Genomic DNA, 27265 nt, shown 5'->3' with positions numbered 1-27265 from the left:
TACTTCCCCCACCCCTTCTTTCGGTTCATAGCTATGACAATGGAATAAAATTCCTTCTTGCTCCCAAATCTGGCAATCTCTCTGACTCTGAGTGGAGAGGCAAGATCCTCTAGTGAGGAACCCTCCAGGTTTTAATTCCAGCAGGAACACTGGCATGCCCCGGTCAAAATCCCCAGTCTTGGCTGCAACCAACACCCAGTGCTTCTGGGGAAGGTAAAAATACAAACCTCCCTGACACCTGTAGCAATAAGGGGAGAAGGGGGATGGAATTCTTTCTCTGCCCCATGTGACAAACAACAGAGCCCAGAAGCATGGGAAATACTAAATAATCTCCATTCTGCTCTGCAGCCTGGGATAAGCAAGCATAACTCCACACATCACACCCTCTCACTGGTTAGCCAGAACACCCCTTTCTGTATCCCACCCCCTTAACCTTATGCCTGCCCTTTAATCTTCTTTCATAACAATCATCGTCAAGCTGCTTCATTCTCCACCTGCTTTAAGTAACTGAGCTCTTCTTATTATCTCCTAGCAGTCTCTGTGTATGTGTGTAAAATGAAGAGGGATGCTCCTAACTTAATCTTAATACAGCATTCCAGGCATAGCTACTGCTAGATTATCCCTTACCAATGTTTATCCAACCTCTTAAACACCAACAATGGAGATTCCATGACTTTCTTAAGAAATCTATTTCACCACTCCACTGTCTAGCAGTGAAGAAGTTTTTCCTAATATTCAATCTAAATATACTTTTCTACAACTTCAAACCATTGGTCCATGTCCTGCTCTGAAACGAGAGAAAAGATGTTCTTCCTTTTTTAATGACAGCCCTTCAAATATTTGAAGACTGCTGCCATGTTCCCTCTTAATCGCTTTTCTGTAAGCTGAGCACACCTAGCTCCTTAAACTTCTCCGTGTATGACTGGCCTTTATTATTTTTGTTACCTGTCTTGGGACCCTTTCTGACATTTCCATGTCATTTTTTAAAATATGGAGCCCCAAAACTGAATAAAATACTCTAGATGAGACCTATGCAGTACCAGGTAAAGATGCAAAGTGGCACTGTTACTTCCTGTGTCTTGCACTTAATGCTTCTATTGATGCAGTCCAAAACCATATTTGCTTTCTGTGCATCTGTCATACTGCAGCAGGCATTACCACCACCCAGAAATGTGCTGTTTGTATGCTGTGGCCATTCCAAATATGTACTGTGCTTGCTTTCATGGGCCAGCAGTAATGGATGCTGGGCTCTTGGAAGGTTGTTGGGTCTGTGCTTTCTTGGTGTGTTTTAAAAGCGTGGGTTTGGCTTCTGGTTCTGTTGATACTTTTTTTGGTATTTGGGATTTTCTGTTGTGCTGTTCAATAAAAGACCTGCCTGCCTTCTGATGTTCAGTTGCAGCATATACAGGATGGATAGGATGGGAGTGCCTGACCATCAGCAAAGGCATTTGAAGGAAAGAAAAGCTTTGGGGGGGGGGGAACAGTTCCTGGAGGAACAATTTGCCTTTCCCTTCCCAAGCTCTCAGTCCCTGTGTCGTGTCCGTGTCCCCCGTCCCGCCGCCCCCCCCCCCCCCCCCCCCCCATGTCCAGGAGGCTGGCTCAGCAGCTGGTGGTTACCAAAAAAGCAGCTTCCAGCGTGGCTTGCCCAGCTCTCCCTTTTTTTTTCCTCTTGCCTCAGAGGCCGGCTGGCAGGCACTGTTGCCTCCACCCAGCTCCTGCAGTCACAGTGTGGCACAAGCATCTGCTAGTGGCTTTGTGCCTGCTCCTAATGTTCATCATGGCCAGTACTTCTCCCAGTACCTTCTGGTAGCTTCTGGCTTGGAGAGAGGCAGACATAGCCATGGGACTCCCAGTGATGAGTGCCAAGCAAATGCATGAGCTTCTGCCACATGAGTTTCATAGATTTCATAGACATTAGGGCTGGAAGGGACCTCGGAAGATCATCGAGTCCAGCCCCCCGCCCAAAGGGCAGGAAGTCAGCTGGGGTCATAGGATCCCAGCAAGATAAGCATCCAGTTTCATCTTGAAGGTGTTCAATGAAGGCGCTTGAACAACCTCTGGTGGCAGGCTGTTCCAGACCTTGGGGGCTCAGACAGTAAAGAAATTCTTCCTTATGTCCAGCCTGAAACGGTCTTGTAGTAGTTTGTGACCATTTGACCTTGTCATCCCTTGAGGCGCTCTGGTGAACAAACGTTCCCCCAGATACTGGTGGTCACCCCTGATAAACTTGTAGGTGGCCATCAGATCACCCCTGAGCCTGCGCTTTTCCAGGCTAAAGAGCCCCAGGGCTCTCAGCCTGTCATCGTAGGGTTTGCTTCCCTGACCTCTGATCATGCGCGTGGTTCTTCTCTGGACTCTCTCAAGCTTCTCCACATCCTTTTTGAATTGTGGAGCCCAAAACTGGACGCAGTACTCCAGCTGCGGCCTCACTAAGGCCGAGTACAGGAGGAGAATGATGTCCTGGGATTTGCTTGAGAAGCATCTATGGATGCAAGCCAGCGTTTTGGTCGCTTTACTAGCCGCAGCATCGCATTGCAGGCTCATGTTCATCTTGTGGTCAATGATGACCCCCAAGTCTCTTTCTTCCATAGTGCTAGCCAACATAGCACTGCCGAGCCTATAAGGATGCTGCAGGTTTTTTTCCCCAAGGTGGAGAACCTTGCATTTATCAGCGTTGAACACCATCAGATTCTCGTCCGCCCACTTGCTGAGCCTGTCCAGGTCAGCCTGGATCATCCGCCTGTCTTCTGGTGTGGATGCTTTGCCCCAAAGTTTGGTGTCATCTGCGAACTTGGCCAGTCTGCTTCTGACTCCAGTGTCCACATCGTTAATGAAGATGTTGAACAGTATGGGTCCACGGACAGAGCCCTGGGGGACCCCACTGGTCACAGGAGACCACGATGAGTGACTTCCATCAATTACTACCCTCTGGGTCCGACCCCGGAGCCAATTTTCCAGCCAGTGGATTGTGGAGGACCCAAGGTGACAATTGGCCAGTTTCTCCAAGAGGCGATCATGGGACACCAGATCGAAGGCTTTTTTGAAGCCAATATATATGACATCAATCTCATCTCCCTTGTCCAGGTGATCGGTCACCTGGTCGTAGAAGGAAATGAGATTGGTCAAGCAAGACCTACCCGCAACAAACCCGTGCTGGCTATCCCTTAAGATGTTGGCGTCGGCCAGTCCATTAAGGATGGCCTCCTTAATAAACTTTTCTAAGATCTTCCCCGTGATAGAAGTCAGGCTAATGGGCCTATAGTTAGCCGGATCCACTTTCCTCCCTTTCTTAAAGATAGGCACCACATTGGCCTTCTTCCAGTCTTTGGGCACTACAGCAGAACGCCAAGAGTTTTCAAAGATCCGCGCTGGGCCAAGAGGCTGGGCTATGATGCTTGCCAGCTCCTTGATTACCCTGGGGTGAAGATTGTCAGGGCCGGCTGACTTGAAGGTATCCAGCTTCTCAAGATGTTCCTTCACGAAGTCAGCATTAATGGAGAGCAGGGGATCATCCTCTCCCGGACTTCCCGGCCCTGTAGCGGGCATGGGCGTCCCATGGGGCTGATGAAAGACTGACGCAAAGTACCTATTTAATAGGTTGGCTTTTTCCTGGGCGTCAGTTGTCAGTTGCCCCATCTGGTTCAGCAGGGGTCCAACGTTGCCCCTGCTTTTCCTCCGGCTCCCCACATATCTGAAAAAGGACTTTTTATTGTCCTTGATGCTCAAAGCTAGCTGGAGTTCAGTTGCAGCCTTGGCTTTCCTGGTCAGCTCCCTACAGGACCAGACCAGTGCAGAATAATCCTCCTTGGAGGTGACTCCCATCCTCCATCCTTTGTAGGCCTTTCTTTTTAACCTCAGGAGGTCTGCTAGGTCCCTGGAGAGCCAGGGGGGCTGCTGTGCCCTCTTGCTGCCTTTCCTCCGAGATGGAATAGACTTAGTTTGTGCATTGAGGATCGCTCCCTTGAGGAGCAACCACTCTTCTTGAACTCCCCTCTCCCTGTGGTCACAGTCCCTTAGGGCCTCACTGACAAGCCTCCTGAGCTTGTCAAAGTCGGCTTTCCTGAAGTCAAGGACTTCCGTGTTGCTGACTGACTTGCCAGCTTTTCGGCGGATGGTGAAGGTGATCAGCTCGTGGTCGCTGTCACCCAGCTTCCCATCAATCTCTAGGTCGCCGACTAGGTCATCCCCAGTAGCCAGTACCAGGTCGAGCAGCGCTTTGCCTCTCGTTGGCCCATAGACTTCTTGAGTCAGGTAGAGGTCATCCACGCACGAGAGGAAGCTCTGTGACCGCTCAGATTTTGCTGAGCGATCCTCCCACGAGATGTCTGGGTAATTGAAGTCACCCATGACAACCATGGTCCTGGAGCAAGCTGCCTCAGCCAGTTCCTGGGCCAACTCCTGGTCAAGCTCAGGACTTTGGGTGGGAGGTCTGTAATAGACTCCCACCATTGTGTCTCCTGTGCCGTGTTCCCCACGGTTTTAACCCAGAGGGTCTCCAGCCGTCCACCCTGGTCGCCAATATCGGCTTGCAGGGACGCGTAGCTTTCCTTAACATAGAGAGCTACACCCCCGCCCCTTTTCTCTACACGATTTCTCCTGTACAGGGTATAGCCATCTATCCCCGTGGTCCAGTCATGGGTGGAGTCCCACCAGGTCTCCATTATCCCTATGACATCATAATTGTTTGCACTGAGCAGGAGGATGAGCTCCTCCTGCTTATTCCCCAAGCTCCTGGCATTAGTGTACAGGCAGGCAAGTGCCCCCTGGGGGGCTCCTTCCTTGCCCACAGATTTTACCAGGGCTGGGGTTGGGGTGGGCTCCCTTGAGTGCCATGATCCGCTGGCTTTGCAAGGATTGCTCAGCAGGCCAGCAGTGATGGTAGTCCCCCCGTCCCCCAACGGGCTTAGTTTAAAGTCCGGTGGAGCAGGTCAGCCAGTCTGGCTGAGAAGAGCCTCCTCCCTAGGAGAGAGAGGTGGAGACCATCACTTCCCAGCAGCTCGCTGCCTCTCTCGCCAAAGAGCGGGATGTGGTCATGGAAGCCAAAGCCTTCCTGACGACACCAGTGCTGCAGTCTTTGGTTGACCACATAGATCCTCCTCTCCCTCCTCAGCCCATAGCCTGAGACTGGGAGGATCGACGAGAGCACCGCCTGTGCCCCCAGACCCTTAAGCCCCGCTCCCAAATCCCTGTAGTGCCTCATGACCTGGCTGGGAGTGCTGCGAGCCGTGTCATTGGTGCCCACATGAATAAGGAGCATGGGATAGTGGTCTGTGGGTTTGAGGAGCTTGGGGATCCTCTCCGCAATGTCCCGGATGTGGGCCCCTGGGAAGCAGCAGACTTGCCGGGCTAAGGGGTCGGGGTGGCAGATTGGCCCCTCTATCCCCCTCAGGAGGGAGTCTCCCACAACAAACACCTTACGTTTTGTCTTGGGGAGAGCAGGGGTGGGAGCTGCAGTTGGGCCCATGTTGCCTGTGGGGGCCGGCAACTCAGCAGGCTCTGATGGGGCAGGAAGAGGTGCGTCCCTGTTGCTCAGTTCTGGTGGGGAAGGGGCTTTGGTGCGGCGGGCCTTAGGGCCCTTGACCACCTTGGTCCATGCCCCTGGCTGGACACAGCAGGAGGTCCCAGAGTCCTCCTTTGGCGTGGAGGGAGACTGTGATCTACCCTCCGCCTCCCAGGGGAGAAGGGCCTGGCAGTAGGAGTCTATCTCCTGCTCGCAGTCCCTGATGGCATGCAGTCTCTGGACTGTGGCCTGGAGCTCCTCCAGCTGGCGTGCCAGAGACCCCAAAATGGAGCAGACCCCGCAAGGGGAGGTCACCATGCTCCCAGGCCCCAGAGCCTGAAAAAGGGACAGGCAGCCCCCGCAGCCGAGAGCCAGGGGCTCCGTCTGCGTGGAGCCCGGAACCAGGGGCTCCGTCTGGGTGGCCGTCTCTGAGGTGCCAGGGGGGGGGCCGCGGAGCCCGAGGGGACCCTCGGGGTGCGGCGTGTGCCCATCCGTGTCATGCCTCTGGGAGGCTGGCTACGGCTGGGACTGTCTACCCTGGGGGGTGCGCAGGCAGGGTCCGGCACCCTCCTGCACGAACTCCGCGCTAACTCGCGCGCCGGCAGAGAAGCGCGCCTGTTTGCGCAGCCTGTTCGCGCGGCTCCGGTCGCATGGCTCCCTGGGGGGCTGGGCGAAGTAGGGGCCTGGGCAGGGCTCGACCCGGCCCGGCTGCACTCAGCCGCCGCCTCCCACAAGAGTTGTCCCTTCTCAGTCTCTCAAATGACCAAAGCCAGGCTGGCCATCAGCTTCTGTTGGCAGTACCTTTTCTACATAATCAGCAGCTCAAGCTCATGACATGGAACAAGTCTGATCTGCGAGGCAAGGCCTACATGGATCCATTCTACGGGCTGGTTGCTAGCATCAGGTGGCAGTGGGAGAAGTGGAAAAGCCAGGTGGTCTGGGGCAGGAGTCATAGGGTGATATCAGTCCACCGAAGTCCTCACATAAGTTTTACTAGCCACTTCTACCTAGTCAACCACAGAGTGGGAGATTTGCTCAGCTCTTGGGGAGTCCTTGGAAACTGGACACTTGCCCACAGAGAGGCACTCTGGAATTCTGTTTTAGATATCTGGGGGTGCAGATGTTTAGGAACCCTTTTGCTTCTGATTATTTGTAGGTCATCAGCTTGTCTTGAAGACTACAAATCTTTTCCTCTAATTCTCCTTGCTTTTTTAATTCCATTTCTTGTCTTCAGACGAAAAAAAGTGTGCATCATATTCTTGCCAAACTCCTGTCCACTGTGCTGCAAACTTTAAAAATTTTTTTTAGCCTTCTCTAGTTTTTTCAAGTACCTTTTTATATACATATTTTAACTGGTCATCACAGGTACCTTTCTAATAGGATGGATTAACTACTCAGACTTCAAACATTTGGCATGATCAAAGGCCAAAGAGCCCTGGTCACCCAATCCCAAGATGCAAGGAAACAATCTTCAGTCTTGAAAGCTCAGCTACATGGACCAGCACAGTTTCATTAGGGGCAAGGTCATGTCAGACCAACCTGATTGCCTTTCACGATCAGGTCACAAAACCATTGGATGCAGGTGTCGCTGTGGATGTAGTCTTTCTGGACTTCAGCAAGGACTTTGACACTGTCTCCCACCCCATCCTCATTAAAAAACTAGGTGACTGTGGCATCGATGCCCACACAGCCAGATGGATTGCTAATTGGCTGAAGGGTCGTACTTAGAGGGTGGTTGTGGACGGGTCATATTCGACCTGGGGGGAAGTGGGCAGCGGAGTCCCCCAGGGTTCGGTCCTTGGGCCCGCACTGTTCAATTTCTTTATCAGCGATTTGGAGGACGGGGTGAAAAGCAACCTGTTCAAATTTGCTGATGACACCAAAATATGGGGTGAGGTGGGCACGTTAGTAGGGAGGGAAAGACTGCAGAAAGACCTGGATAGGTTGCAAGGGTGGGCTAACAAAAACAGGATGCGTTTTAATACGGACAAGTGCAGGGTGCTACACTTGGGCAGTAGTAACCGGCAGCACACTTATAAGATGGGAAACTCCCTTCTTGAGCGCACAGAGGCAGAAAGGGATCTTGGAGTCATCATTGACTCCCTTTCCTAGTTGGCTAGGATCTGGAACCAACTTCCAAGGGAAGTGGTGCTGGCTCCTACCCTGGGGGTCTTTAAGAAGCGGCTCAATGCCTGCCTGGCTGGGGTCACTTGAGCCCAGTTTCCCTCCTGCCCAGGCAGGGGGTTGGACTTGAAGATCTACAAGGTCCCTTCAGACCCTACTTCTATGGTTCTATGATTCTATGACCTCACAGAGATCAATAAGTAAGCCACACAATTTACCAGATTCCTTGCATCCAAGCACAAAATCAACAACTGCTCCCAAAGAATATAGACAAACATACTTCTTAAACACTTTCAAGAGGGAGGCGGACCTGCCACTTCAGAGGGTTCAGCTATCTGTTATGTCTGCATGATTCTAGCATTAAACATTAGCCTGATTGATGTATATTTAACACTGAATGAAACTGTTAAAGCTTCAGCAGTTTTGCTATACTTCTAGTACTACAGAACCATGCTGATGTAATAGCTGTATCATAGCATTTTGTATCAAGTGATATCTGTAAAATTACTGAGTCTGTCTAATTTAGTAATCTGTCCTGTCTGGTTGCTCAGATGTTTGCTTGCCACTTACCTACACCTAGCCACATTTGTAAGCATCATGACAGCATCTTAGGGAAGAAGGCAGACAAGGTTTCTTGGGTGAATTTGAAGGTGTTTGTCACCACAAAAGAAATCTTGAAACTTGACTTCTGGTCATCCATAGGCATATTTGTAAAGCAAACTTAAACTTTTTGTCCATACAGGTGTTTCAAATAAGTAAATATTTTTGATTAGAGGGAACCATATCCATTCTTCTCCTATTTCTCAATTTTACTTCTTAGTAATTTTCCCTTATGGTTTGCTGTGGCCCAAATGTCTCAGTCTGTGGAACCTATCAAGATACAGAATAAAAAACTTATTTGTAGATTTTTTTTCCTGTTTTGAGCTGTTTGTTAACAGCTGTCTGTTTTACTTGAGAGAAGTTTTTATCTTTGCAGCAGCTTTCTTCAAAGTTCCTATACATGCCAAGTACAAATTAATTAGATATTTTGATGATAATAATACAACATTCATTTTGTTAATCTAATATAGTTTTGGAGTTTCTCTACTGTTTTCAAAATGTTAAATTTGTCTGGGGATGTTGAAAGAAAAAAGTTGTTCCTAGAAAGAAAAACAAGTAACAATTTTTGTTTAAACATTTTTTTCCTGCAACATCAGGTTTGAATTAATTGCTTTTTATTTATTTATTTGCTTATTTAAATGGTAGAAGCTTTATACCTTACCTAAGAGTGTGAGGGTGAGGCAGCTTTTTATTCCTGACAAAGGGCATGAAAATTCTTAGTAGCAGCCAACTGGCATATAGTGAATTTTATACTTGCAGAGTGATTATATTTTACACATGTGTGTACACACACACACACACACACACACACACACACACACACATTGTTCCACTTATTATGCATACATATGTGCATTATGTATTTTATATATATGTAATATCTGACAGCCAATTAGATTTCAAGGATTATTGTGAAATAATTTATAAATGCAGAAACAATCAAGAGTGCAGGGAACAACATAACAGAAACATTGTATAGTTAATTTCAGTAACTATAAGGATCATGTAGTTTGAATAGTTCCATTTCACTACAGCAAATACTAATTTACTTACCTTTGGTAGGTTAGAGAATGTGTTTCTAAGAAATTCTCTTCGGATGAAGCTATTGAAAGAAAATTGCTGGAAAAAGACAAGGAAGGAATTGTAAGCTCGCATCTACAGTGGCAGCTTAATCTTTTAGCCCATGTTGAATCTCTGCAAGATGAAGTTACACACAGGATGGATTTCATCGAGAAAGAACTGGATGGTAGATAATGTGTCTTTTTATTGTTTTATTAGACTTGCTGTTTTAGTAACTGGAGATGAGAATTCTTCTTTCTCTGTTTTAGGAGTGACTATGCATTGGGTATGATCATTGGACAGTGAATTATATTATGTTATTTGATGATAGTTTAATTTGTTATAGAAAATGTTGCAGTTAGCTCATCCAGTTTAAATATTGATCCAAAGAAATATTTGTATTTAGAGTTGAATACTTGTCAGTTATACTGTGCTGCTTAAATTCTTTGGATGAGTATTTTACAAGAAATAGAAGTACTGCTTACATTTTAGAAATGAAAAAACGAAGAGTATGGATACAGTACGCTTGGAGCTCTTTCGAAAGGGTAACATTCCAGATGTTAAGCTCTAATAGTTAATATAGACAATCTGGAAAACATAAAAATATAGCAAAACTGGAACAGTTTTAACACTGCCTCACCAGTGTTAAAACTGGTTTAAATGTACATATGTGCATATGCTGAAAAATAGAGGTTATATAATTTGACAAAGGTTTTACAGTGAATGAGTTGAAGAGCTTAGAATAAAATCAGGATCTTATGACTTCCAGTTCATTCCTTCCTCTTTCATGTCCTTGTGACAAGGTATTTAGCAGAATTTTCAGGTTTTGTTTGGAATTTGATGGGCCACACTGTGAGTACTGCTGTGGCTTTCCGCATCAGTGACCAGTACCACTCTGGCTCTGATAAAATAACCAAGTTGCCTTCATGAGGTATACTTGATATTTGGGCTTAACATATATAGTGTGTTAATTTCTGTTATAAAGGTGTAGGTTGTGGCTCTATAATTAAGGCTGATTTGAAATTTTTATTTAAAATAGGGATAGAAACTAATATGCATGAAGAATACGATGTCCTTTCCCAAATATAGTCTACATTAGATGTACATCCCTTTCTAAAATGAACAGTCTCAAATTTTGCCAGAGCTGATGTTGGTGTGCCCATCCCCAGCTAGGGAGTTAGTGAGAAGAGATCTCAAACATCCCATTCTTCTGCAGTTCCCCTGCGTCTTCATAGAACTGCCAAGTGGAAACTGCAGAGCCTTTTTGGTATTCAATCTCCAGGCTGCTGTTCTGTGCTTCCTGCAATTGACCATCAGGAAAAACAATTGGTTTCATGTGCACTGTGTTCTCAGCAGGAGAATATATGCTGGCAATCGTTCAATGAGTTCTGTGCTGAGTTGAGACCATTGCTTCAGAGGCAACATGGGTGTATGTGCCCATTAGCATGGAAAAGCAAGTGGCAGTTACTGTCTGGAAGCTGGCAACCTCCAATAACTTCTGGTTTGTTGTCAGTCAGTTCAGCTTGGATTAGTCCATTGCTGAATTAGCTGTCAGGAAGGTGTGTCATGCCATCCAAAACTTACTGGCACCAAGTTTCCCCAGACTTTCTAATGATAGATTCATAGATGCTAGGGTCAGAAGGGACCTCAAGAGATCACCGAGTCTGACCCCCTGCCTAGGCAAGAAAGAGTGCCAGGGTCAGATGACCCCAGCCAGATGTCTATCCAGCCTTCTAAAAACCTCCAATGTAGGGAGGAGCACCACCTCCCTTGGAAGCCCATTCCAAATTTTGGCCACCCTTACTGTGAAGAATAAGAATTTCTGCCTCTGTCACTTCACTCACCCCTACTTGACCCAGCCAGGACTTGAACTCAGCTCTCCCACATAGTAAGCAGAAATTCTACCACACACCCACCAGTGTGAAAAATTTCAGCTAGTTTAACCCCTTGCTGAAGGCAGTGCCATCTCTATCTAAAGCCATCCTAGACAATTGTTTGTCTAATCTATGCTTAACATTTTACAGACAACCCCCTACCAGGCACCCCCTACCAACAGCTACCAGGCACAATGCACAAAAACATCCAAAATTCCCTAACTTGCTACAGGTAAAGCAGGGGAATGAGGGCACTATCAATGTAGAAGAGATCCAAAGAAGAGGACTATGGTCCCTGCTTCAGGGGACAGCAAAAGGCCCTTTAGGCCATGCCAGTCTGGCTGTGGAATAAAATTCCTTCCTGATGCCAAATGAGATTGGTTTCTGTTTTCAAAAAGAATTGGAGGTGAACCTGGGAACTACAGACCAGTGAGTCTCGCTTTCATCCCTGGCAAGTTGATAGAATATATAATAAAGAATAAATTCAGCAATGACATGGACAGGTATGATGTGCTGAGGAGTCGCCGCCATGATTTTTGTACAGGGAAGTCCTGCTTTAGCAATTTGCAAGAGTTCTTTGGGGTGTTAACAAGCACAGAGACGGTGCTTTTGACAAAGTCCCTCACCAAAAAACAGTTGTCATGGGATTGGGAGGAAGGGTTTTTGTTTGTCGATTGAAAGCTAGAAAGCAAAGAGTAGGGCTAAATGATTACTTTTCAGGGTAGAGGAAGGTCAACCATGGTGTCCTGCAAGGATACGTGCTGTGTCTGGTTTTGTTCAACCTCATTGCCAATGGAAATGGAGTGCACAGTGAAATCTCCAAGTTTATAGATGATACCAAATTATTTTGGGTAGTCAAATCCCAAGCTGCTACAGAGGAGCTCCAGAAAGATTTTATAAAGCTGAGTCACTGGGCAAAATTGTGACAGATGAACTTCTATGTCAACAAGTGCAAGGTATTGCACATAGGGAAAAATAACCTCAATTAGATGTACACAGTGCTGGGTTCTGAATTCTCTTACAACTCAAGAAAAAGGCTTTGGAGTCACTGTAGATAATTCTCTAAAAAAAATCAACTTAATTTGTAGCAGTGTCCAAAAAAGCCAGTCAGATATTGGGTGGGCACCATTTAGAAGGGAATTGAAAACAAAATGGAAAATATCATCATGCCACTGTGTGAATCCAGGGCGCACCCACATCTTGAATACTGTGGGCAGACCTAGTCTTTGCATCTCAAAAAGTATGTAGTAGAATTAGAAAAGGTGGGCAGTGAAGATGATCAGAGGTATGGAGCAGCTGCTGTACTAGGAGAGAGTTGAAAGACTAGGATTCTTTGGAAAGGAGAAAGCTAAAAGAAAGTATGTTAAGAGGCCTGTCAGGTTTTGACGGTGCGGATAAAGTGAGTAGAAAACTCTTATCCTCCAAGTCCCAGAATACTAGAACTAGGGGGGCATCCACTGAACAGCCAGAGCTATATCTATGGCAGTGTACCTCTGGGTGCCTGCCACTGTAAGGGGAGAGTCAGGCAGCTAGCAGGTGCCTGAAGGCAACAGCCATTTTGAGAACGAGGGATATAAAGGCTGCAGTTTGCTGCTGCCAGCCCAGGCGGAAACATCGCTTGACTGAACTGCAGCAGGAACATCAGAAGGTAAGAGCAGGAGGCTCTTGGACCTGGACATGATGTAAAACTGTATCCTGCTGGGGATGGGTGGTCTGGTGGGGCTCCTGGTGGCACAGGAGTCCCCAGGAAATGCCAGGACAGTTACAACCCTGGTGAAAGGCAGGTCGGGGTGCTTTAACCCCTAGCCCCCATGATTCAGTGGGTAAGAGGGCCAGGCACGGCTACAGCCACCTGAGGGGAGGAAGACCCTAGAGGCTCTTGGTCAGGGATAGTTGTGTGGCCCTGGAGAGAGAGAGGGCATTTGTGAAGGCCCTGAGAAGGCAGGGATGTAGGTGGCCCTGCACAGAGTAAGGTTGAATGGGGGTAGGTCTGAAGGGCTGTGCGTGAGAGGGACTGAGTTGGGCTGAATAGGGAGTAGACCTGAAAGGCAGTCCCAGGGGTGTGTTGAGTAGGGCTGAACTAAGAGTAAGTCTGAAGGGCAGTGCAAGGGCCAGCTCCATGAGTAGTTGATTGTGAGGAGGATGAGAAGACCCCAGGGTGGTGTAGAGACTCCAGAGTGGGCATAGTAAGAACTCCATGTGTGGGGAAAAGGCCAGGGTATGTTCATGGATGCCTGAGGCCGTAGTTTGGGCCAGAGGCTGAGTAGGAGGGCTCAGCTAGAGAGTGAAGGGTGAGTCCTGACCCCAGTAAGTCCTCCACGTCAAGGAGACTGAGTGTAGGTCAAAAGAAAGACCTAGAAGTTGAGCACAATGACCTGCTGCTCCAGGGAGGAGGGAGGGAAAGTCCCTGTGAGACCCAGGAGCACCAGTCGTGGTGTGAGGGAACATCGTGTGTGTGTGTGTGCGTGTGTGTGTGTCATCTGCAAGGCTTGGGATGCAGCACAGGGATGGTTGGAGCTGCATACATAGGCCCAGGAGAACAGGGCTGCCAAAGGGCAGCCTCCCACCTAATTAAGACACCAATTATTAAACAACAAGGCATGGCAGAAGAGAGAGGTGGGCAGTTAGGCCAGAAACAGGTGCGGAGCCCAGCTGGCTGGCCCCGGGAAGGCCCCTGTTACAGTATCCTCTGACATCCCTAAACCCCAATGGTAGTGGATGCCACGGGGGTATGATGGGAGGGATAGATCAGTCTAGATACACCCTGTTCATGTGCTCTACCTCTAAAACATCTACTATTTGCCACTGTCAAAAACAGGATACTAGACTAGATGAACCATTGATCTCACCCAGTATGGCATTTCTTACATTCTCATATCTATCCTTGAGTAGAGGTGTTTTGGCTGCTGCTAATACCAGGTGACTGCAGCTGATACCTGACTGTACAGGATATACAAGTTTCCCTCAGTTTAAAGAGGTTCTGGATGTGTGAATTTGCTCTTATGCGATGACCCTTTTTATACCAAAAAGGTAGTATATGCGAAGTAAATTCACTCTTATGTGATTGGTGTGGTGGAAGCTTGCAGTCAGCTGCTTTGTGCAGTGCATTGTGGGAGTGACATGCACCAAAATATAGTCTCCTGCGTGGATCTGTGCTCCTTGCTCATTGTCTGCAACATGTGTTTCTGTAGTTGCCATTGCCATTGTGGTAACATTCACCACCACCCTGTGCTTATGTGTACTGTCTTCTGTTGGTGAGTACTAAAATTGTCTTGTAAAAGTGGTAGAAATGGGTCTGGGGGTGAATACAGTCGAGGTCTTGGAATGTATCCATATTTGTTATATTGTAAACTGGGTTCCCTTTATGCGAATTTGAGTTATGTGCCATTTTCCAGGAACGCACGTACAGCATAAAGCAAGGGAAACCTGTATTCTGGGGGAGATGTTTCCTAAACATGGTTGGGACTGCTCCTCCCCTGTGGTGTCTTCTTACAAAGGTGAAAAGGCCTCAGCAATGTGTACAAGGAGGTCTCCTTTCAAGGCCATTATCCATCCATAGCCATTGCCATGTGTGCCTCCCTACTGGAATAGGAATCAGAACTCATGGCAAAAGTGGTATCTTTTATTAGACCAACTAGATATTTATTTTTAAAAAATCTTTATTTGCAAGCTTTCAGACACGCTCACCCTTCTTGAGGCATAGGAGAATGCAAAGATTGTAAAATTTCTCCTAGGTGGAAATGAAAATTCATATTTCACAGGAGAGCTGAAGGTGTTGTTAGAGCTCCTGGTTGGAATAGTTCATTTTGTGCAAATTACTCTCAGATAAAAGTTGGAACAGTCTTTTAACCTCAAAGTTGTCTGGTGGCAAGCAGGATGTACAGTTGTTTCCTTCTGGTTATGATGTTTCATATTTCACAGGAGAGTGGGGAGATGGAATGGAATGCTCTTTTGGGCAGGAATTTCTTTTGTGTTGAGTTGCATCTGAGGTCTCTGAAAATACAAATTTAGCTTGAACAACAGGCAGGAGCCAAGGTTTCAGCTTTCAGGTTTCCAGGTGGTAAATTTTGCTTCCTTCTTGGAAAATTATGAAGATTTAATTTAAAAAAAATAGTAAAATTTGATATCTCCCATGTTTGAGGTATATAGGTTGCAGCCATATTGGTCTATAGGCAAAAGGAATTGGAACTCGTAACAGAGGTGGTATTTTTTTATTAGACCAGCTGGAGTGGGGAACACTCACAGAAGGCCTCCAGCCACGGAGCATAGATTTCATAGACATTAGGGTTAGAAGGGACCTCATAAGATCATCGGGTCCAGCCCCCTACCCAAGGGGCAGGAAGTCAGCTAGGGTCAAAGGATCCCTGCAAGATAAGCATCCAGATGTTTCTTAAGAGTGTCCAGAGTAGGTGCTTGCACCACCTCTGAGGGGAGCCTGTTCCAGGTTTTGGGGGTTCAGACTGTAAATAAGTTTTTCTTATGTCCAGCCTAAAACGGTCTTGCAGGAGTTTGTGATGGTTGACCCTTGTCATCCCTTGGGGTGCTCTGGTGAACAGGTGTTCCCCCAGATCCTGATGCACACCCCTTATGTATGTATAGCCTGCCACCAAGTCACCCATCAGCCTGTGCTTCTCCATGCTGAAGAGTCCCATAGCTTGCAGCCTCTCTTCATAAGACCTGTTCTCTTGCCCTCTGATCATGGGCATGGCTCTCTTCTGGACTCTTTCAAGCTTTTCCATGTCCTTCCTAAAATGTGGAGCCCAGAATTGGATACGGTACTCCAGCTACAGCCTCACCAGGGCCAAGTACAATGGGAGGATGACATCCTGGGTCTTGCTCAAGATGCATTGGTAGATGCAAGCCAGAGTTTTATTCACTTTGCCAGCTGCAGTATTGCATTGGTGGCTTATGTTCATCTTGTGGTCAATCATGACCCCCAAGTCTCTTTTGGTCATGGTGCTAGTGAATGTAGCACTGCCAAACCTGTAAGTGTGATGCAGGGTTTTTTTCCTGATGTTGTTCATCTGCCCACCTTGCAAGCCTATTGAGGTTGGCCTGGATCACCAGCCTATCTTCAAGTGTGGACACTCTTCCCCAAAGTTTGGTGTCATCAGCAAACTTAGCCAGTCTGCTTCTGTCACCAGTGTCCAGATCATTTATGAAGACATTAAAGAGTACAGGTTCGAGAATGGAGCCTTGTGGGGGGACCACTAATCACTGAATGCCGTGTTGATTCGGTTCCGTCAACTACCACTCTCTGGGTCTGACCTCAGAGCCAGTTCCCCAGCCATCGGACTGTGGAGTAGTCAAGGCTGCAATTGCCCAGTTTGTCCACGAGAACATCAGGGGACACCAAGTCAAAGGCTTTTTTAAAGTCCAAATCTATGATATTAACCTCTTCCCTTTTGTCCAGGTGATCTATCACCTGGTCATAGAAGGAAATGAGGTTGGTCAGCAAGAGCTACCCGCAACAAGCCTGTGCTGGCTATCCTTCAGAATGTTGGCTTCTATTAGCCTGTCAAGAATGGTTTCTTTGATAATTTTTTTCCAAAATCTTCCCGGGGATTGAGGTCAAACTGATTGGCCTGTAGTTTCCCAGGTCGTCTTTCCTCCCTTTCTTGAAGAGGGCACCATATTGGCCCTCTTCCAATCTTCAGGTACTTTGCCTGAACACCATGAGTTCTTGAATATCCTTGCCAGTGGCCATGCTATGATGCCTGCCAGTTCTTTTAGCACTCTTGGGTGCAATCTGTCCGGACCAGCTGATTTGTGGGGGTCCAGCCTCTCAAGATGCTCCCTCACAAGATCCACGCCAATGGTGGGCATATATTCACCCTCATCCTGGTCATCTCACATCATGTTAGGCAGGGTGGTCCCTTTGGGTTGATGAAAAACTGACACAAAGTAATCATTAAACAGATTGGCTTTTTCCTGGGTGTCAGTAGTTAGCTGTCCCAGCTGGTTTAGCAGGGGTCCAGTGTTGCCCTTATTTTTATTTTGACTCCCCACATATCTGAAGAAGGACTTTTTATTGTCCTTGATTTGTGTAGCCAGTTGGAGTTAAGTTGCAGCCTTGGCTTTCCTAGTTCATTCCCTGAACGCATGGACAAGTGCAGAATACTCCTCCCTAGTGGTGTTTCCTGTCTTCCGTCCTTTATAAGCCTCTCTTTTTAGACATAGGAGGTCCATGAGTTCCCTGCTGAGCCAAGGGGGTTGTTGAGCCCTTTTACCACCTTTCCTATGGGTTGGGATGGACTCCCCTTATGCTTCTAGGCTCGCTTCCTTAAGGAGCAACCACTTATCATGTACTCCCCTCCCTGTGAAATCATGGCCTCTCAGGGCCTCAAGAACAAGCCTCCTGAGCTTATGAAAGTCAGCTTTCCTAAAGTCGAGGACTACTGTATTGCTGGCTGACTTGCCAGCTTTGCAATGGATAGTGAAAGTGATCAACTTGTGGTCACTGTCACCCAACTTCCTTTTGATTCTTAGGTCACTGATTAGATCATCCCCTTTGGCTAGTACCAGGTCCACAAGTGCCTTACCTCTTGTCAGCCCATAAAGTTCTTGAGACAGGTAGAGCTCATCCATGCATGTAAGGAAGCTTTGAGACCTGATCGGATTTGACTGAGTGCTCATCTCATGAGATGTCAGGGTAGTTGAAGTCTCCCGTGACAACCGTGGACGGAGAGCATGCAGCCTCGGTCAGTTCCCTGGCGAATTCTCACTGTCTGGGCTGTTTACCACCTGCCATTTTCTGAAGCCTACTTGGCTACAGCCTGTGTTGATGCACAAGACCACTGTCTGTTGGTTTGCTGGGACATTTACAAATCTCAATGCTGTTAGAAATTTCCTCCGTGTAAATTCATTGTTTGCATTTCCTTGGAGGACTGCAGGTTGCATCCTAGGGATGTTATGTGGTATTGCTGGAAGAGATGTTAGATAACCTTTTGAGCACAAAACACCCCTCCTTAGGTATGGGAAAGAAGCAAATACAGTTTAAGCTAAAAACCAGGTAGAAAAATTATTTTTGTTTAACCCCATCATATTAAATGAAAGTGGTTACTTAAGAAGGGAAGTGGGAAGTAAGGCTCAAAAGCAAACTGACTTTAACAGAAATAGTTACAGACCAGTTGAGAGAGTGATACTTGATCATTTGAAAGAGTAAAACCATTCAAATGCTAAGGGCTTCGAAGAAATAGGTTAGTAGAGGGGGGTATAAATTTAAATGAGCCGTAAAATCATTCATCTGTAAGTCTGTAACTTTCAGCATCCAATAAAATTATGAATTGTTCGCAGGCCCATCTTTTGAAAGTATTGCATATGTTTCCCTTGAGGATAGGGACTGAGAGAGTGGTTGTTCTGCATAAAGGATTCTCCCATCAGTGATTGGATATTTTTGTCCTGTATTGTTGTTTTATGGGTGTTAGTTTTAGACTACAGTTGTTGTTCAGTTACACTCATGTAGTATCCATGAAACTATTTGGTGCATAGGATGAGGTGTATTATATCATACTTTGTCTTAGAAATGTTTGGGAACCATGGATTCTGATGGTTCTGTTGTGGAAGGTGTTACTTGCAGTGTTAAGATGTGTTGGCAAGGTTTGCATTTTTTATTCAATCAGGGTCTTGTTCCATTTGACATTAGTGTGAGAGTTTGCTTTTGATGGTGAGCTCGTCAAAATTAGAAGTGGCTTGAAGGTGGTGGGATGGGGTTGAGGAATATTCTGTTCAAAGTGAGATTGTCTTCAAGTATAGTTTGATAACCTTTCACAGAGGTTTCAACATGGGATGGTATGTGACAACCAGAAGTGTGCAGTCAGTAGGGGTTTTATTTTTGTATTGCAGGTGGCTTTTCAGGGGTATTTGGGTGGCTCATTTAAAGGTAATGTTGTTTTACTAGTAGTATCTTTGTTGCGTGGAGGCAGTATCAAATGAATTTGATACTCCTAAAATCCATAACTGCTCATTGCAGCCAGGGAACTCTGTGCTGCAGCTGGTGTACTGCAGTGTACTACAATAAGATATAATGGATCTGCCAGAGTTTCCTTGTTTGTGTATCTGGGTGCATGTAAAAAGTTCCAGGATTGAGAAAATGCAAGCTTAGTGTTCTCCCACAAGGGATCGGATATAGTACAGAGAGTTTAGATCAGGGGTGGACAAAATACAGACATTTTATCCAGCCCGCAGGGCCCCTAAAAATGTAGAAAATTAATATTTATCTCCCCTTGGTTCCTGTCAAAAATTACAGGAACCAAGGGCAGTAGGACCCAGGGGAAGCCTGGCAGGCTCCCACAACAGCAGGGCCCACTGGGCCCTGCCCCCACCAGCCAGAAGCCCCAGCCTGGAGCTTCTGACATGGGAGCATGTGGCTGCCCTGGCGGCACAGGAACCTCAGGTAAGGGGGGGGGGGGTGGAGAAGGGCAAGGGGGGACCCCAAGCAGGGAAGGAGTGCAGAGGAGGAAAAGCTGAGTGCCGTTGGGGGGGGGAGCTGCCCCACCCCATGCCCAGCGTCCCGCACTGCAGCTGCTCACAGCCCACCTAGGGCTGCCTGTACCAGCTCCATACAGCACCGTGCAGGCTGCGAGCGTCTGCAGCAGGGAGTGCCATCCATGGGGCAGGGGAGGAGCCACTTTTCCCTGCCATGATCAGCTTTTCCCTGGGCTCCTTCCCTGCTCCTTCCCGGCGTGGAGGAAAGCGGCCCCTCGCCCACCCCACGGCCAGCGCTCCCTGCTGCAGCTGCTCACAGCCCCCACGGGGCTGTCCAGAGCAGGCATAGGCAGCCCCATTCAGGCTGCAAGCAGGTGCAGCGTGAGGCGCCGGCCACAGGGCAGGGAGGGGCTGCTTTTCCCACCCACCCCGGCGCTCAGCACCACCTTGTAACCTGGCCCCACACTGGCTCCAGGCTCGCCTGTTGGGGCTGTTTGTGGTGACAGCAGCTGTGGCCCCACCGCTTGCCGCACCGGGCAGTGTTTGCCACCGCCACCTGTGGGTTGCTCAGCACGCGAGCTCCGGAGCGGGTTACAAGTTGGTACTGAGCGTGGGGAAAAGCGGCCCCTTGCTCGCCCCGTGGCCGGCACCCTGCGCTGTAGCCGCTTGCAGCCTGCATGAGGCTGCCTGTGCCTGCTTCAGACAGCCCCACAATGGGCTGCGAGCACCTGCAGCAGGGAGCACCGGCCATGGGGCGGGCGACATGCCACTTTTCCCTGTGCTCAGCACCAATTTCTTCCCTGCCGGTGAGCAGGGGGTTGGGGCTGTTTGCTGCCCCCCGCCTGTACCACAGGGCTGGGGGGTACTGGCCGAGAGTGGATGGGGAGCCGGTGGGAGCATGGGGCCCACACCGGCATCCTGGGCCCCATGCCGGCGGGGCCCACAGCAGGATGGCAGGAGCGCAGGGTCCCAGCTGGCAGGGGCTCTATGAAGCCGGGCTAGGTCCCCCCTCTCCCTGCTGGTGCAGCCCATCCCGGCTCCACAAACCCCTGCCACCCTGCGCCTTGCTTTGGGCCTCACCGGTGCCGGCCCTGGGACATTGGTCCCAGGATGGTGACCAGGGGGCGGGGCACCTGTCAAGGAGCAGGGCTACCCTTGTGGCTCTTGACAGCCTGCCAAAACTGCCCAGCAGCCCTCTGCCCAAAATTGCCTGCCCCTGGTTTAGAGCATATAGAGCACAGTAGTGGATCAGCCTGTTAAGGTTTTAAGTTTGATAATGGATTTCTTTAAAATGATTAAAATGTCACAAAGTAACATCCTTGTTGGGTTTTTTTGTTGTTATATAATATTTTAACCATTTAAAGAAAACACAAAACACAAATTATTGTACTGAGTGGGAGTTTGTTTGCAAGTACAAGTCACTAATCTAGGGCCAAGTGCATTGGATTCATAGATGTTAGGGTCGGAAGAGACCTCAGTAGATCATCGAGTCCGACCACCTGCATAAGCAGGAAAGAGTGCTGGGTCTAGATGACCCCAGCTAGATGCCGATCTAACCTCCTCTTGAAGACCCCCAGGGTAGGGGAGAGCACCACTTCCCTTGGGAGCCCGTTCCAGACCCTGGCCACTCGAACTGTGAAGAAGTTCTTCCTAATGTCCAATCTAAATCCGCTCTCTGCTAGCTTGTGGCCATTATTTCTTGTAACCCCCAGGGGCGCCTTGGTGAATAAATCCTCACCAATTCCCTTCTGTGCCCCCGTGATGAACTTATAGGCAGCCACAAGGTCGCCTCTCAACCTTCTCTTGCGGAGGCTGAAAAGATCCAGTTTCTCTAGTCTCTCCTCGTAGGGCTTGGTCTGCAGGCCCTTAACCATACGAGTGGCCCTTCTCTGGACTCTCTCCAGGTTATCCGCATCCCTCTTGAATTGCGGCGCCCAGAATTGCACGCAGTACTCCAACTGCGGTCTGACCAGCGCCCGATAGAGGGGAAGTATCACCTCCTTGGACCTGTTCATCATGCATCTGCTGATGCACGATAAAGTGCCATTGGCTTTTTTGATGGCTTCGTCACACTGCCGACTCATGTTCATCTTGGAGTCCACTAGGACTCCAAGATCCCTTTCCACTTCCGTGCTACCCAGCAGGTCATTCCCTAGGCTGTAGGTGTGGAGGGATGTTGTATTTATTCTAGAAGCAACTGTAAATCTAAGAAGTTCAAAAGTAGGTTTAAATTTAAAGAAGTCCAAGCCTATATTTATTAATGGCCAGTTATTTGTCCATGTACCAATATTGTCCAGTAGTTTAAATAGCTCTTCCTCTGCCCAGGTGGTTACCATGTCTCTGATACAGTCCTAAACAACAATCATATTCCTTCTCAGCCTTTGTTTTGCTAAGCTAAACAATCCAATTTTTAGTCACTTCTCATACGATGTAAACTTTCTATTCCCCTGATCATTCTGGTAGTCATTCCTTGCACCTGTTCCAGTTTTGAATTCAGTATTTCTTGAATGTGACTAGAATTGTATGCAGTATTCCAAGTGAGATGTGCTCAGTGGTTTATGCAGTACTGTTTAATGTTTCTTCTCTGCTGGAAACACTTCATCTGATATATCCTAGGTCAGATCATATACCCAGGGCCTCTAATTTCCAACTAATGAAGTCCCAGATTATAGGTTAAAGTCTTGTAACAGCAAGTATGTGACCTTATATTATATAGTACTGACCTTATCCCATTTCAGTCCTCATGATCATTCAGTTCTTTTTGTATGATGTTACATTCTTTTTCTGCATTGATTATTCCAACTAACTTGGTATCACTGGCAAATTTTATTCATAGAACCTTTTATGTTAGTGTCGTTAATGAACATATTGTATCTACTAGTCCCAAGACAGATTCCACCAGTACCCACCATCCAGCTCAGTAATTCCCCTTTAACTCTACCCGTTGTCAGATTTATTACTAGGCTGATGCTCGGTATCCATGGTGATCGTCAGGTTAGTATAATGTTAGGATGTTTTACGCTCCATTCAGGGGCATGCGCTATAATTCTTTCAGAGGTGAAGGGATTGATTTGGTACATGAGAATCCTATATCTATCCAGTTACTACTTGTGATATCCCACATAGATTTTAATATGAAGTTTTCTTTTCTGATTTCTTAAATATTGTGTATGTTAAAAGTACTGTATTTATCTTTCAAAAATATATTGATTCCAAGAATAGTTGTTGTTGTGACTTGATGTATATTATGCACTCAAATTGAAATAGTGAACAGTACTAACACCTTCTGGGGGGGGGGGGGCGTTGTTTGTTTTTGCAGTTTTGGAAAGTTGGTTGGATTACACAGGAGAGCTGGAACCGCCAGAACCACTAGCTAGACTTCCACAACTAAAACATTGTATAAAACAGCTTCTTATGGACCTAGGCAAGGTGCAGCAGATTGCACTGTGTTCCTCAACGTGAGACAAGAAAGATCTTGGAAATTGCTATTGAATATGAACATGGAACATACGAACATGAGCACTGCTATATATTTAAATGAAATAAGCATGCTGATTGCATGTGATGCAGATTTCAGGGATTTGTGAAAAAGTTTTACTGTTCAGAAAGCAGTAACAAACTAGGTTTTCCTTATCTTTTGATTGTTTGGGTTTATTAGTTAACAACGTGGAAGGGGATTTACCCTTGTTTTCAAATGTTAGGAACAGGCTAATAGATTATAGTAGTAGATTTTTTTTCACTCTTTACAGGAAGTTTGTTGAATGATACTATAAACTTTTTTGCATAATTAAATGGATTTAAAATTGTGCCACTAAAGAACAGAGTTCTAAGAGCCAAAAATGTTTAGGTGACACAGGTTATAAATTATGTTCTATAGAGTTTATTTAAGTGACTTGTATAGTGATTGTTCATGCTTTATTCCTACTGGTTTATGCATAGCACAGTATTTAATCAATATGAGATGTTACACCAATTTTCAGGCATAATAAGTATGAATGTCCAACTCTTATAAGCTGTTACATGGAGGTTTGCAAGTAATCCTGGCCTAAAGCCCCACTTCTGTTATTTTAAATAGATGTACCAGAAGATTGGAGTTGGGTTGCACTTACTTTCATAGTAAACGATTGCTTTCCATGTTTATCATGGTAGTATCCCATAACTTTATGGTACTGGGGAGACCCATTTATGGTAATGATTTTGTGTTTCTGAATCTTTAAATATGGCCAAACTGTGCCTCCTGAACTAGTGCTAACAGGATACTCTTGGGGGCAACCTATGCTCTGTCTCTAAAAGAGGGGAGATGCACTCAAAGTTCCAATCTTCAGTAAGGTCTGAGTAGATGTTATGTCTGTTTTATACCAACTTAATAATTGTCATTCCAGTTTTATTTTGAACTGTAGACTTTTTTCAATATTTTAGATGTGCTCATTGTAAAGACTCACTATGAATGTGTAGTTTTGGGAACTGGTTTATTTTATATTTATGCAAATAAAACCTCAATCTATGCATGAGGTACTGTCTCACAGACAGTGAGCTGGTATTATGTTAAAGAGTGTATGTTTTTGAAGTCCCTTTTTATACCTTAAGAAGTTTTAATTTTCTGGTTTGTATTATTTAGACATCAAGATGAAAATGCTGCTTAAGTTGAGGATATGCTATACAATACTTTTTGAAATGTTGATATATTGTAAGTATTTGAGATGTTAAAAGCCTTTTAACTGCAGATTATAGCTCCATAAATAATAAGTGTTATTTTATGTTTTCCCCCACACCTCCTCCCCCCAAATGTTGCTGCATGTAACTTCACAATGGAAAATGATGATCTGTTTTGGTATTGAGAGAGGGTATCCTAAAAAAGGATTTTTCTGTTATCTTGATTTTGCCTACAGTTCTGTTTATGGTAGTTCCACCAAAGGTTAAAATAGAAGCACAGTTGTAATTGGAAAGCCCATAAGTGTACACATTTTAATTATGGACATATACATCTGTAATGTGCATATGCTGTAGAAAATAAAGATTTTAGTATGTAAACTTGAAATAGCCAATATTATCATAGGAGCAACAGTATCTACAGTGAACATTGTTACCAGTTTGTTTCTTTTCAAAAATGGAATAAGATACTCAAGGTAGTAACTAAAGCTTCTTTACCAGCATTCATTTCAGGGAATAGTTTGTCTCAGGGGGTGTGTCTACACAAGACATTTACTGCACAGTTGACTAATTAACTCTGCAGTAACATCTCATTGTCTACATGTATCCCCCTATTAGGGCACACAAAAGTAATAAACTCCACAGCAGGGTAGTACTTGTAAAATACAAATATTACCCTGCTGCAGAATCTTTTCATACACAGCAGCGCATGTGTAAATGCTGCCCCAGCTGGCTGGGGCACAGGGTACTTCAGTGCGCAGCTAGCCAGCAGGCAGCCCCAAAACTGAAGCACCCTTGTGCCTCAGCCTGCTGCTCTGCAGCATGTGGAGCCTGGTCAGAGCAGCCCTGGCTAAAAAGGGACCTGGGAAATCAGCCAGCTCTGACTGGGCTTGTGCCTCACCCAGCCCTGCTGCAGCACATGAAGCCCAGCTGGAGCAGCCCTGAGCTGGCAGGCTGACCCCCTGGGTCCCTTGCCAGCCCGGGCTGTACCAACCAGGGTTCACATGCTGCGCACAAATAAACTCTGGAGAAATATGGTCCAAAATGTTTTGCTTCCAGGTGTATATTCAAACAGCATGCCCAGGAGCAAAAAGCTCCAGAGCAATAAGGGCCGGAGTTTATTCATGTGCATTAATCGCACGTGTAGATGCACCCAGTTGTTGGCACTAATTCTTATACAATTAATTTGATGAACAGCAGAACAATAAGTTTATTTTGCTGTAACATGATTGGAATAAGGCTTATATTTAAATATAAATTAATTAATTCTGAAAGGAAAAACAAATGCTTAAGATATGTGTCATTTTTCTAGGTGATGTGAATTATGATAATACATTGTGTTGCTCTACAATAAACAGAACAACCAGATGATAAAAATTATATCAGAACAAGGAGTTTAAGCAATAGCTTCAAAGGGATTTTTTGTTGTTGTTTTGTTACTGAGTTTTACCAGTAAAATTAATTCCTGTTTGAAAATTATAAAATGAACTCTCAGACTAGGAAGTCAGTATTAGGTACAAATAATAAATCAACATTCTTAAAGTTAAAGGGAGTAGAATAAATAATCTCCTGAGTTGGCTTTCATTTCAAATAGAGTGTTCTCCTTTCCAAATAACTGGTGTTGGTACATTCATTCTACTTATTTTTGCCAGTAAATTTTTGCTCAGGGCAATATTTAAGAGTAGCAGAAAAAGAAAATTCCATTGGGTGAATTGAGTATCAAGTACTGAAGTTTTGTTTTCTGCTAGCAGATCATTTATGCAGTAGGAAGCCCATTTATAGTAAAGTCTGAAAACATTTATTTAAAATAAATTAGTGCTTGTCACATTCAGAAAAGTTTCTGCATTGTGCTCTGCCTTGGTTGTTTTATCCCTCATTTTGCAGGTTTTCTACATTAAGCTGTAGTTTGGACCAACACTACTTTGGTCTGGCAAGTCACTTTTTTTGTTTCTTTTTGAATCACTGGTAAGCAAATACAACATGGAGCCTTGATGAAATGAGCAAACATTGCACTGTGGATGCATAAGTATATTTGTCTTTGTTTATGCACTATTAGAACCGAGAGCGCTGTATATAGAATTTTGCTTTGGAGCAATATTTGCAAAACTTGAAAAATTCTGTATCTTGGTGTTTGAAATAAATAAATAGGTTTTTGTTGGATAAGTCTTATTAAAGTCTATTTGTTTGAATGTAATGAATATTCAAGGTAGTAACACATTTAAAAGGTCATTTTTAGTATTTTTTCTTCACTGTTAACGTTGAGATTGTTAGGGTATCAAGAATAATAAATATTAACTGACATTATTCTCTCTAGAGTGATCAATTTCTGCAGGCTCTCGTCACATATGATATATATAAAAATCCACAATAAATAAACTAATCTTTACAGTGTAATGCTTAGAACATAAAATGTTTTCAAGGCATAGTAGATTAGGAATTTGACAGCTCTTGTGCAGATAATGGGCTTGAGGGTTTGAGGGTAGTTGCCCAGCCCACTCAGAATCTTACGAAAGATCCAGGTAAGAGGGAGTACCTTCTAGTCAAAATTTTTAAGTAACAACTTTGCTACTGCTAACCATCTAGTAACAGCATCTGGAAATGAATACATATGAACTCTCTAGCTTTGGACAATAGTGAGGGCTTTCCCAGAACAGTGCCTGAGATGACGTACAAAATATAGTGAAATAAATAAGCAATGGAGGTGAAAAACTCTTCCTTACTGAGGCTCACTTATACATTGTTCTCAGGTGCAAAAATATTTTAACTTAGAATCATCGGGTTCTTCTTTTACATGTGCTCCAAGGGTGGGGGGAGGCGCTTTAATTAGAACTGGTCAGAGCCGGTCTAATTAAAGCACCACCATGTCTCCTGTATCAGCATCCATCCTCACACTTAAAGTGGCAGCAGGGGCACTTGAACTAAAGCTCATTCGACGAGCTTTAGTTCAAGCTCCCCACCACCATTTTTAAGCACAGGGATGCTGAAACACAAGATGCAGGAGGCTGCTTGAGTGTGGCAATTGCCACGTTCC

General features: G+C 45.8%; 1 protein-coding gene across 10 annotated transcripts in view; it reads left to right on the top strand.

Moving 5' to 3' along the window:
* The window catches only part of PHF20 (PHD finger protein 20), a 217609-nt gene extending 191071 nt beyond the window's left edge, over positions 1 to 26538 (top strand). For all 10 annotated transcript variants that reach the window (XM_059733315.1, XM_059733309.1, XM_059733312.1 and 7 more), the window contains 2 exons: positions 9287 to 9470; positions 22904 to 26538. In XM_059733315.1, coding sequence (XP_059589298.1) covers positions 9287 to 9470; positions 22904 to 23046 — 327 coding nt within the window. In that variant the 3' untranslated portion in view covers positions 23047 to 26538. The remainder of the gene's footprint in view (positions 1 to 9286; positions 9471 to 22903) is intronic.
* The last annotated feature ends 727 nt before the right edge of the window (positions 26539 to 27265 follow it).

The sequence above is a fragment of the Alligator mississippiensis genome, chromosome 9, assembly GCF_030867095.1.
Source record: "Alligator mississippiensis isolate rAllMis1 chromosome 9, rAllMis1, whole genome shotgun sequence".
Lineage (NCBI taxonomy): Eukaryota > Metazoa > Chordata > Crocodylia > Alligatoridae > Alligator > Alligator mississippiensis.
This window is presented reverse-complemented; position numbering and strand designations above follow the sequence as displayed.